The sequence below is a fragment of the Salvelinus namaycush genome, chromosome 14 (genome assembly GCF_016432855.1).
Source record: "Salvelinus namaycush isolate Seneca chromosome 14, SaNama_1.0, whole genome shotgun sequence".
Taxonomy (NCBI): domain Eukaryota; kingdom Metazoa; phylum Chordata; class Actinopteri; order Salmoniformes; family Salmonidae; genus Salvelinus; species Salvelinus namaycush.
This window is the reverse complement of record NC_052320.1, coordinates 30396409-30409065: the sequence shown is the minus strand read 5'-3', so window position 1 is coordinate 30409065 and position 12657 is coordinate 30396409. Positions and strand designations below refer to the sequence as shown.

Genomic DNA, 12657 nt, shown 5'->3' with positions numbered 1-12657 from the left:
TGTGTTTTTAATCTGTGATGCACAGCAGCCAGTCACACACAAACCTATACGACCAGTCGATTGATAGACCATTTGTACTCTGTAAAATAAAGCTCATAACAGAGCATATTAGATATGTTTGTTTTTAAGCGTCGACAATAGCCTCCAAAAAATAGTATCGTTGAAACGGTTAGAAAAAGCCTACAAAGGAACGACTCTGACGTCCTCTACCAGCAAAACTATGCGAGATCTTGTTTCTTGAAATCATATACACTATTGCTTTTGCGAGGATAAGTAAGCTTCGGACCGTTACAGCAAAGATTACCTGTAACTAACCCAATATATTTAATCAGGGTCGTTTCCAATGAGAGCAAACGAAGGCAAGCAAGCATAGTGGGGAGAACAAGCAAGGAGGTGGACAGAGTTAAGCACGAGCTAGCGAGATCCTATTGGCGTAATTTAGCATGTAATTGCATATATTCGTTAGGGAACGCCTTCTCCGTGATTCGCCCTTGAAATCCTTCTAAACAACGACATTTCTTGAAACTTTGGCAAAGGGTCGAGTCTACAAAACGTAGTGCAATCTGTTCGTAACAGAATATAGTTTTGGGAACCAAAAATCCTATTCAGATCGAATGTTTAATCGATGAGAGAATTCGTTTCCCGCCACTGGACTTCCTTTCATCACCATATTTGGTGGTGAGTGGAAGCTCTAAACGGATGCTTCAGATGTATACATCCTGTGAGACATCTGGCTTCTTTCTATTTTTGTTTATAAACTGTCGACCAGAACTAAAGTATCGCATAATTGGTCAAATGCTAGTCTGTCCAGCAGAGATTTGCTGTCGATCAACGTTTCGATTAGGCTACAGCTAGCTAAGAAAACCAGTTTGACCATCCAATTGTTGAAGCTATGTTATAATTCCTTACATTTCAGCATCACAACATGGAGACAGAGGCGTTAGTATTCACCAAACCTCCCAGCACCCGGTCTGAACCGGTTCGGGTGATGCGCAAACTCGTGATACTGAGTCCCCCCCTCTGTGCTGTAGCTTGTATGACACGCACTAAATCACAGCATTAGCGCGCCCACGTTGGCCACACCCCTGTGTTAATTCACGCATTGTCATTGGCTCACATGCCTTGCGAGCCTCCACAGCGTCAGCATCCTGATTGGACAATAAAACAGATTGCACTCGTTCTCGTCCGGTTCCTCGGATTTCACTTTAGAACCAATGAAATTGTATAAAATACGCAAACTCCGCCCATAGAGCTAAACGAAAGCACATACTTCAGTGACCGTTGGTTTATAAACTGCGATTGGTCGATATTATGGCATAAACTCGATTATCATTGGCCATATATTGTCCGGGAACGAGGAAAATTGAGTTGTAAACGAGGCGCGTGCTTGAAGGAAAACGCAGGACTGAAAACAAGCGTGCACCTTTTCAGCACTGATCCTCGTGGATAGCGGTACAGGGCCATTCCACCAATTAATCAGACCAGACAAGCGTGGGGATACGAGCAGCATCGGTTTCTTCGATAATCATAGAGCTACCACAATTGTGTTATTCAGCCAAGCGGCTGCTGTGTTCACTGGATAGTAGCTGTTGAGTTCCATGAGCGGTGGATTCGAAGCAAAACGGCACAAGCTTTGTTTGCCCTAAGGGCTGCAAGTGCAAGGAGCCATAGCTAGTACTGCTACCAGTATTGTTTTTAGAAGGGGATAAACTGTGGTGCTCATTGTGATTCAGCGGGTTCTTGGATCGAAAGGGACCAGGAATAACAGCCTGCAAATGAAGGGAAGCAAGTGGAAATCGAGTAATTAATCGACCATTAAAAGAACAGCCGTAATCGTGGTGTTTGATTTTTTTTAGCCACATTGCTTGTTCGTGTAGCTGCACTCTATTGTGTGAGCATCTTTGTATTATTCGCACCAATCTCTGACTAGGATCCCGCGCTATCGTTCGCCCGCCCGCCGCCCTCTCGGCCACAGCTGTGTGTATTCGGTACTATTTTCAATCGGCACGACACAGTTTGATATAAATATGTATTCTCGGGTTTGGTTTGTGACCGACCGGCGTATCCACCAGGAGTATCCGCAAGTCCAGATCCTTCGGGCTCTGAAACAGCGATGCGCCGAGGAGGATGTTGAATTCCGCTCTCTTCTCATGGACCAAATCGTGCTCACCATCAGCGAGGGACAATTAGGCAAGTATCACTAGATTTGAAGTGAACTACCACCGTAATATTAGTCATGTCATTTTTCAACTGTTTTGAATTTGGGTTTAATCGTGTATTCTTGTTTTCTATGGTGGGGTGTATTTCAGTGTAGTAGTATACTAGCGAGCCTAGCAGTAGCAGGTATTGTTCCGCACCGAAACACACACACAACTTGCTAGCGCGAGCTGCTGGCTAGCTAGCTAACTCTGTGACGTGACCGCCTAAACCTAGGTAAAATTAGTTTACATTGGATTTGTGGTTTTCTTTCGTCAATAGTTATTGAACCAAGCATGCAATGACTATTAGAATTGTATATTATGAACCAGGGAAGGATGGAAAACAATATTACATTTTTTGAATAATAATAAAAAAGTACGTTTCAGATTTAAATCTTCAATAGCTCTTAAACAAAGTGTACCATGACTATGAAAATGATATATTCTGTATCAAGGGAGGATGGAGAACAATCCACACATTTTATTTTGGGGGAATAGCCTGATTCAGAATATATGGTTGTCATAGTGATGGTACACTTAGTTTAAGAGCTATTGAAAGATTGCAATGTTTAATAAAATGTGTGGATTGTTGTTTAAGAGCTACTTAAGATTTAAATCTGAAACCTTACCCATGTTTTATACAAAATAAAAGGTTTTGATGGTTCTCCATCCTCCCATGATTCAGATTATACTACCTTTTTCATATTCATGACATGCTTGATTCAATGCTTGATTCAAACGAGTGAACCGAATATTCACTATCAAAACCGAATATCCAATATAAAACTAACTTTACTTAGGTATAGCACCAACCCAGTTTCCAGACACCCTGGAATAGTCAGACAGAGATACTCCATGATGCCAAGCCAAACAATTGCTAAATCGAATAGCTACTTTATTATATGCGTAGGTGGAAAATATTGTCTACATTATGGAAACGTATAAAACTAGCTAGCTAGCGTTATGCTGGATAGCTTTTGTGAACAAGTCACATTTTATTGGTCACATACACATAACGTTATTTAGCAGATGCTATTGCGCTACACCCGCATCGTAATACAAAGAGAGTGGCAAGCTAGTAGCTAACGTTAGTAGGTTATGGGGTATTCTTCATGGGCCAGCACAGCTATGCTACCTAACATTAATTCAATATAAGTATCTAATAACGTTAAGCAGTAGAAGAAGATGTAGTACAATTTTCATTGATTTGACTTGTAATTAGCTAAGTGGCGTGTGTAGTGGGTTTAGCTAGCTAGCTAGCTATATTGATTCACTTTTAACTGTCTTCTCTTTTTTATTTTTTTATTTGAGTCGACACGAGTACAACAATTGCAAATACATAGGAGATATTGGAATTCTCACGAGGCGCTTGCATGCAGGGACAACAGACACAGGCATCAGAGCATACTCTAGCACTGATGGCTGGTGGTACACGTCCAACAATAGCTACTATAAGTTTATCGCTAAACTGTTTGTCACATATTAATATCCTTGGTTGCTTGATTTGAAGAACGTGAGTACCCTTGTTGTGTGGAATTTGGTAGTCAGGCGTGAGCTTGGGTAAGGGAGATGCATTTAGCTCAATGAGGTGGCATGCTGTCTTATAGCACATCTTACATGATGGCATTGACTGAAGGGAGGGGGCAAGCTGACTCAGACCAGGAGGTGGGGATGGAACTGTCTCTTTGACATGTGGCAGTGAGATTGGGAACGGCTTCCGAATCCAGAAGCCGCTTCCTCACGTACGATCTAGAAACTAGTGTACATTCTCCTCATCCTTCACGTAGGCTACATGTTGAATCTGTTACTCTACAGCAGTTGGAAAAAAAACGTAGCTTACGAAATGACTTGCCTTACAAAATGGTGGTAAAGTCAAAGCCAGTAAGACACCCACTTTAACAATGGCCTACTTGGTAGATAGCCTAGTCTTCAATGCTGAATAATCTGTGACACACCCAGGAGGAAGAGAGGGTAGGACTATTGGCCAAAGCCATAACTGGAGCACAGCTGTGTTTTGTGTGGCCTGCCTTCTTTTTTCTCACAGTGAGTCATACATGCTCGTGACATGACAGGCCTTACAATGCATTGTAACCACATCATAATGCATTAGGCCTATACCTGCAGTGCTATCTAATAAACAGTATGAAATGACAGCAGGCGTGAAATGGTTCAGTATGTATCAGCCCTGTATTGTGTAAATAACTTTAGTAGCAACAGACCACGGGTAAAGTCCATTGTCATAGCCTGTTCCATGCAAAAGTGTTTAATGGATGCTCCATGTCCTCTGAACAGGCTATGTGCTCACTAGCTTGTCTGGAATACCAAAGATGGACCTTCACGTAAAGAGGCCAAACCCAGTGATCAGCCAAAGGAATCTCACATCCCATGATTCAGAGATATAGAGTTGTGCGAGGTTGCACAGGTTACGAATCGACGCCGGATTCTTTGGCCTTCCACGTAGAGGCGACACACACACTTTTCACCACTAGATGAGAAATATAACACGTCCATAATATTATCGAAGGCAACAGGACACAGGATCTCTCGAGCCATGGCCAATTGAACACATTGTGATTTTCCACCACCACCAGTAATATGATGTAAGACGCATCAGTAATAGACCAAGAGCACAGTTCCCTATCTTTCCATAATCATAATCTTGGCACCGGAACACTGAGGAAAGACTCCCCATTGACGAACCATGCTGATCCATCAGTTTCAAGTTTTATTGTCTCATGCACAGGATACAGCAGGTGTAAATCAGTACAGTGAAATGCTTACTTGCGAGCTCTTTCCAACAATGCAGAATGAAAGTAATAATATAGTTAAGAAAAAAAGAAATACAAGAGAGGTAAAAATAAACACAAGAATGTAAGTTATATACAGGTCAGTGCCAGTACTATTATTACAATGTGCAGGGATACTGGAGTGATTCAGGTAGGTATATACAGTGGGATCTATAATTACTGGCACCCTTGATAAATACTCAGCTATGTTGTTTGTTTCAGAAAATAAGGGGAAATTGTATTTTGTACTAATAGAATTGGTCAGAGAAAGATATTTTGTTTAACAAGTAATAAAAAAAATCTCAAACATGGGGGGCAAAATTACCCCTGTTTTCATAATGACACTGAGCCTTTTCAAAAATATTTTATGATATTGGAGAACACATTGGGAAGGATCTTAGACCATTCCTCCATACAGAATCCTTCCAGATCCTTGATATCCTTCACCTGCCCTCTTCAATTCTTCACAGGTTTTCAATGGGGTTCATGTCTTGAGACTGAAAAGGCCATTGCAAAATTTAGATTTTGTGGTCAATTAACCATTTCATTGTTGATTTTGATTAGTGATTAGGGTTATTGTCTTGCTGGAAGATACACTTGCGGCCAAGTGTCAGACTCCTGGCAGAGGCTACCAGGTTTTTGGCTAAATGTCCTGGCTCAGATGCCACTGACCTTAACAAGGGCCCCAGGACCAGTGGAAGCAAAATAGGCCATAACATCAACGATGTTGACTATAGCACCGGTTCCGATCCAAGTGCCAATGCCTCCAGGCGGAGCTATGGTCAGATGACATGAAAATAGAGCAATTTGGACATGCACACCAGTGGTGGGTTTGAAGCATATGCAGAAAAGTACCTCATACCTACGGTAAAATATTGTGGTGCATCATCGATGTTATTGAGCTATTTAGCTTCCACTGGGCCTATGGCCCTTATTAAAGAGTAACTATCATGGATTTTTTTGTTGTTGGGATAAACAGATGTTTTCGGCTTAGTTATAGTGAATCGCGTCAATTCTGGTTTTCATTTTGACGGTTAGTTGCAAAAGTGATATATTTTGGGCTTTAAGTTGTAAATCTAGCTCGTTTTGCCCCTAGCGGTTTGACTACATTTTAAAAAGTGATGTAGAGGCACCTTGAGAAAGTTCCTCTAGTCTATGTCATCTCAAGGGAAGGGTTCGGTATGATATACACTCCCTTCTAGATCTGCTGGGTGGTACCACCACAAGGCTTACTATTAAAACAGGTGACAGCTCGCTTTACTTGGCAATGGTCTTGGTAAGTGGAGTGTGCCAATAATATATACTAAACGCAACATGTAAAGTGTTGGTCCCATGTTTCATGAGCTCAAATAAAATATCCCCGAAATGTTCTATACACAGAAAGGTTATTTCTCTCAAATGTTCTGCACAAATTTGTTTACATCCCTGTTAGTGAGCATTTCTCCTTTGCCAGAGTAATCCATCCACCTGACAGGTGTGGCATATCAAGAAGCTGATTAAACAACATGATCATTACACAGGTGCACCTCTGTGACATTGTGTTGTCGCACAACACAATGCCACAGATGTCTCAAGTTTTGAGGGAGTGTGCATTTCAAATCAAAATCAAATTTTATTTGTCACATGCGCCGAATACAACAGGTGTAGACTTTACAGTGAAACGCTTACTTACAAGCCCTAACCAACAATGCAGTTTTATAAAAATAAAAAAACATGTTATGATAAGAAATAAAAGTAACAAATAATTAAATAGTAGCAGTAAAATAACAATAGCGAGTCTATATACAGGGGGTACAGGTACAGAGTCAATGTGTGGGGGCACCGGTTAGTCGAGATAATTGAGGTAATATGAGTTATTAAAGTGACTATGCATAGATAATAACACAGAGTAGCAGCAGTGTAAAAGGGGGAGTCTGAGGACCCATGCCAAATCTTTTCAGTCTCCTGGGGGGGAATGGGTTTTGTCGTGCCCTCTCCACGACTGTCTTGGTGTGCATGGACCATGTTAGTTTGGTGATGTGGACACCAAGGAACTTGAAGCTCTCAACCTGCTTCACTACAGCCCGGTCGATGAGAATGGGAGCGTGCTCGATCCTCCTTTTCCTGTAGTCCACAATCATCTCCTTTGTCTTGATCTCGTTGAGGGAGAGGTTGTTGTCCTTGCACCACACGGCCAGGTCTCTGACCTCCTCCCTATAGGCTGTCTTGTCAGTGATCAGGTCTACAACAGTTGTGTCATCGTCAAACTTAATGATGGTGTTGGAGTCGTGCCTGGCCATGCAGTCATGAGTGAATAAGGAGTACAGGAGGGGACTGAGTACACACACATGAGGGGCCCCCGTGTTGAGGAGAATGTGAGCCATGACCAGCCTTTCAAAGCACTTCATGGCTACAGACGTGAGTGCTACGGGTCAGTAGTCATTTAGGCAGGTTACCTTAGTGTTCTTGGGCACAGGGACTATGGTGGTCTGCTTGAACCATGTTGGTATTAGACTCAGACAGGGAGAGGTTGACAATTTGGCGTGCTGACTGCAGGAATGTCCACCAGAGCTGTTGCCAGATAATTTAATGTTTATTTCTCTACCAAAAGTCACCTCCAATGTAGTTTTAGAGAATTTGGCAGTACGTCCTGTGCTGGCACCTCCACATCCGTCTGAGACCAGCCACCCGGACAGTACTTTTGTAGGGAAAAACTCATTCCTATGCCCTCTCAGGCCCCCATGGCTGCACTCCTGCACAGTCATGTGAAATCCATAGATAAGGGCCTAATTTATTTATTTTAATTGACTGATTTCCTTATATGAACTGTAACTCAGTAAAATCGGTGACATTTTTGCATGTTGTGTTTATATTTTTGTTCAGTATACTTTGCATGATGCTTCCTTAACTAGACTACTGACTTTCCGCATATGACCTACCGTTTCATACACATCTATGTGTTTTTACAGAATGTAGGCTATGCGGCTTACGGGTTCATATTAATCATCAAAATAAATAGATGACAATGGTGGTCGTGTCAAATTGTTGTATTTTTTCCCAACTGCTATGATTGGTGGTGCAGTCCGTTAAGACAGTTCAATGGTGGTGAGTTCTAATCCCAGATGGGCAGATATACAGTACCAGTCAAAAGTTTGGACACACCTACTCATTCAAGGGTTTTTCTACATTGTAGAATAATAGACATCAAAAATACGAAATAACACATGGAATCATTTAGTAACCAATAGTGTTAAACAAATCAAAATATTTTATATTTGACATTCTTCTAAGTAGCCACCCTTTGCCTTGATGACAGCTCTGCACACTCTTGGCACTCTCAACCAGCTCCACCTGGAATGCTTTTTCAACTGTCTTGAAGGAGTTCCCACGTATGCTGAGCACTTGTTGGCTGCTTTTCCTTTACTCTGCAGTCCAACTCATCCCAAACCATCTCATTTGGGTTGAAGTTGGGTGATTGTGGAGGCCAGGTCATCTGATGCAACACTCCATCACTCTACTTGGTCAAATATCCCTTACACAGCCTGGGGGTGTGTTGGGTCATTGTCCTGTTGAAAAACAAATGATAGTCCCACTAAGCCTAAACCAGATGGGATGGTGTATCGCTGTGGTAGCCATGCTGGTTAAGTGTGCCTTCAATTCTAAATAAATCACCGACAGTGTCACCAGCAAAGCACCATCACACCTCCTCCTCCATGCTTCATGGTGGGAACCACACACGCGGAGATCATCCGTTCACCTACTCTGTGTCTCACAAAGACACAGCGGTTGGAACCAAAAATCTCAAATTTGGACTCATCAGACCAAAGGACAGATTTCCATTGGTCTAATGTTCATTGCTTGTGTTTCTTGGCCCAAGCAAGTCTCTTCTTATTATTGGTGTCCTTTAGTTGGGATTTCGACCATGAAGGCCTGATTCACGCAGTCTCTTCTGAACAGTTGATGTTGAGATGTGTCTGTTACTTGAACTCCGTGAAGTATTTACGGAAGAGACTTTTATTAAGAAGAGACTTTTATTTGGGCTGCAATCTCTGAGGCTGGTATCTCTAATGAACTTATCCTCTACAGCAGAGGTAACTCTGGGTCTTCCATTCCTGTGTCGGTCCTCATGAGAGCTAGTTTCATCACAGCACTTGATGGTTGAAGAAACTTTCAATGTTCTTTAAATTTTGACCTTCGTGTTTTAAAGTAAGGATGGACTGTCATTTCTCTTTGCTTATTTGAGCTGTTCTTGCCCTAATATGGACTTGGTCTTTTACCAAATAGGGCTATCTTCTGTATACCACCCCTACCTTGTCACAACACAACTGATTGGCTCAAATGGATTAAGAAGGAAAGAAATTCAATAAATTAACTTTTTAAGACATTACACCTGTTACTTGTGCAAAACTGTCATCAAGGCAAAGGGTGGATACTTTGAAGAATCTCAAATATAAAATATATTTTGATTTGTTTAACACTTTGTTGGTTACTACATGATTCCCAATGTGTTATTTCATAGTTTGGTGTCTTCACTATTAGTCTACAATGTAGAAAATATGTCAAAATAAATAAAAACCCTTAAATAAGTAGGTGTGTCCAAACTTTTGACTGGTACTGTATGTATTTTTTCTTCAAATATTTGATTTACAATTTTCATCCCGTGCCCACACACTTCTAATTTTTAAAGTGAAAGCATACCTGTAAGAGGGGTCACCCTGGTAGTACAGTAGATGTAGGTTTTATATTGTACCCAAGACCGATCTGTGAATTAAGATGTCCATTGGAAAAAGAGCCACCGTAGAAAGCAGTCTCACAACAACTCATTTGCAAATTGGAGTGGGTCCAAGGTGTCTTAGATGATGGAGTTTGTGAGCCGTGACCAGCCTTTCAAAAGCACTTCATAATTAAAGATGTGAGTGCTACAGGGCGGTAGTCATTGTGGCAGTTTTCCTTCGTTTTTGAGAACAGGAATGGTGGTAGTCCGGTTGAAACATGTGGGGATTACAGAATGGACAAGGAGCGGTTGAAAATGCCTGTGAAGACGCCTGCCAGCTGGTCTTCACATTTTGTGATGACGCGCCCTAGAACTCCGTCTGGCCCCACGGCCTTACGTGTGTTAACCCGTTTAAAAGACTTAGGCCTACTCGCGTCGGCTTCAGAGAGAATGAGATCACTCAGTCCTCCGGAACAGCAGGTGATATATATATATATACACTGAACAAAAATATAAACACAACATGTAAAGTGTTGGTCCCATGTTTCTTGAGCTGACGTAAAAGATCAGACATTTTCCATATGCACAAAAAGCTTATTTCTCTTAAATTTTGTGCACACATTTGTTTACCCCCCTTTTGGTGAGCATTTCTCCTTTGCCAAGATTATCCATCCACCTGACGGGTGTGGCATATCAAGAAGCTGGTGCACCTTGTGCTGGGCACAATAAAAGGCCACTCTAAAATGTACAGTTTTGTCACACAACACAATGCCACAGATGTCTCAAGTTTTGAGGGAGCATACAATTGGCATTGTCAAGTGTCAATGTGCAGCGGTTAGGACGGAGTCAGGCGCAGGACACAGAACTGAGTAAAAGACGTACTTTACTCGAAAAGAAACAACAAATATTTCCACGCAGGGAAAACACACCAGCTCACAGAAGTCTTGAACACTAAACAAAGAACAAACACGCACAAAACCATGTGGGAACCAGAGGGTTAAATAGGGAATAAATATTAACGTAATGGGAACCAGGTGTGTACAATCAAGACAAAACAAATGGAAAAAGAAACGTAGATCGGTGGCAGTTAGAAAGCCGGTGACGATGACCGCCGAACGCCGCCCGAACAAGGAGAGCCACCAACTTCGGCGGAAGTCGTGACAGGCATGCTAACTGCAGGAATGTCCACCAGAGCTGTTGCCTGAGAATTAAATGTTAATTTCTCTACCATAAACCGCCTCCAATGTCGTTTTAGAGAAATCCATTTACATTGACTGATTTCCTTATAAGATTTGTTGTTCTGACAGGAGGACTGGAAGGTTATATAAACGTTTTCTGAATGTTCACATGGTACTATAAGTGCACCCACTCGCCCCAAATGAATGAACGGATTCATTGAGGTTTTCAATGTGCTCTGTGTAGTTCCCTTGGAAACCGAGACAAGTGATGTGGACACTGTCTTGGCCGGTGTCCTTTAATACTTAATTGTAGCATGGCTCGCTCAACGGCTGCACAATCAAAAGTGTGATTGGGGAGAAAAGGGTATGTATGAATCATCCCCCGATTTGAATACTGAGAGTGAGGGGAGGGCTGACAGACTGCTATTCCTAAACAAACGCTTTCCACTTCTCAGAGTCATCCCCCGCCACACACACACACTTTTTCCCCACCGCCCCTGCAGTTCTTTATGCATACATCTCCAGCCTTTTCCATTTTTAATTTCTCTGACCATCGTTTGAACCAAAAATGACCTATGTCCTTCCCTTTTTCTGTGCGCTCCTTTTAGCATCAGGAGCCAGTATTTGAGAAGCCTGTCACCTATCCTTTGTTTGTGTGCCTCAGTCACTGCGACCTCTGTCGATCCAGCGTTGACGCTGTCGCTTTGGTGAGTGGAGATCTTAAGATGGCTGAAAAGCAGGTCACGGTGGATTGAAGAGTGCTGCGTCAGTGACAAGCCTCTCTCCTCCCTCCCTCCTTCCCCCGCTCCACCTCGCGTACCATCATCACCCCATCTGCCTCTCCTTATTGTTCTTTCTTCCCGAATTAAAATGGCTGGTAGTAGGCCAAAATGGACTGTTAGTTGCCAGTTCAAATCTCACAGTGAGTAACCTCGTGCACAATAAAACGTTCAAACACGCAAACTATGTCAATATAAATACACATGTTTGTACACAATCTATAGATAGGCTATATACATAGCTATCTCTTGTATACCTTCTCAAACATGTGGTGCAAGATCATTCAGAGAATAGGTGCTGGTGGTACATCTTGTGTGCTATGATTGTAGAAATCTCTTTTGTGTATTTAGGTTCAATCTCCCCTATTTGTGCTGATACCTTCCTATATTGGGAGCATGCAATGAACTGTAAGCTGTATTAAGTACACTGCTGGGGATCGGTGCTCCTCCAGGGGCGACGAATCTTGGCCCTGAGGCCAGAGAAGTTGGCAGTGCCACGGGGGAGCATGAGGATGTGGGCAGGTTGTGATGTGAGTGAGCGATGCAGGCAGGACCCAGTCCAAATGAAGCACTTACACCACTAGGCTACAGTACCCTACCTGGACCCACGCCTCTGCTACTCACAGCCAGCTCAGAACTCGTACATCCAGAGCAGCTCCATAATGACGAGCTGCATACACAAACACAGTAGTATCCGATCGCAGCTAGACTAGGCACTACATTTTTGGTGCAGTGGGAACAGATGTATGGGCGTGGCCTGAATGTTCCAAATGGGCACTAGCTACTCCTAGGTTGTCTGGGCTTCTGTTGTGTGATACAGACAAAGCCAAGCCACTGTCGCTACCTGAGTTGCTCAGAAAAATGTTGATGTTTCCGTTGGCGTTCATGAGTAAAAGTGTAGCCTGCATTTCCATATCGGTAGAAGATTGCGAAACCTGTCTATGTGATCAATCAATAATTGCCAAAGCTGTCTATATGAAGCTATGTGACGTGACATTGGGAATATTTTAAGATAGAGGCCTC

The 12657-nt window shown here is 42.5% G+C and overlaps 1 protein-coding gene across 1 annotated transcript in view; it reads left to right on the top strand.

Moving 5' to 3' along the window:
* Positions 1 to 1281: 1281 nt before the first annotated feature.
* The window catches only part of LOC120059373 (beta-citrylglutamate synthase B-like), a 31728-nt gene continuing 20352 nt past the window's right edge, over positions 1282 to 12657 (top strand). Inside the window, exon 1 of the mRNA XM_039008377.1 lies at positions 1282 to 2190. Within this exon, the coding sequence (XP_038864305.1) occupies positions 2028 to 2190 (163 nt within the window). The 5' untranslated portion in view covers positions 1282 to 2027. The remainder of the gene's footprint in view (positions 2191 to 12657) is intronic.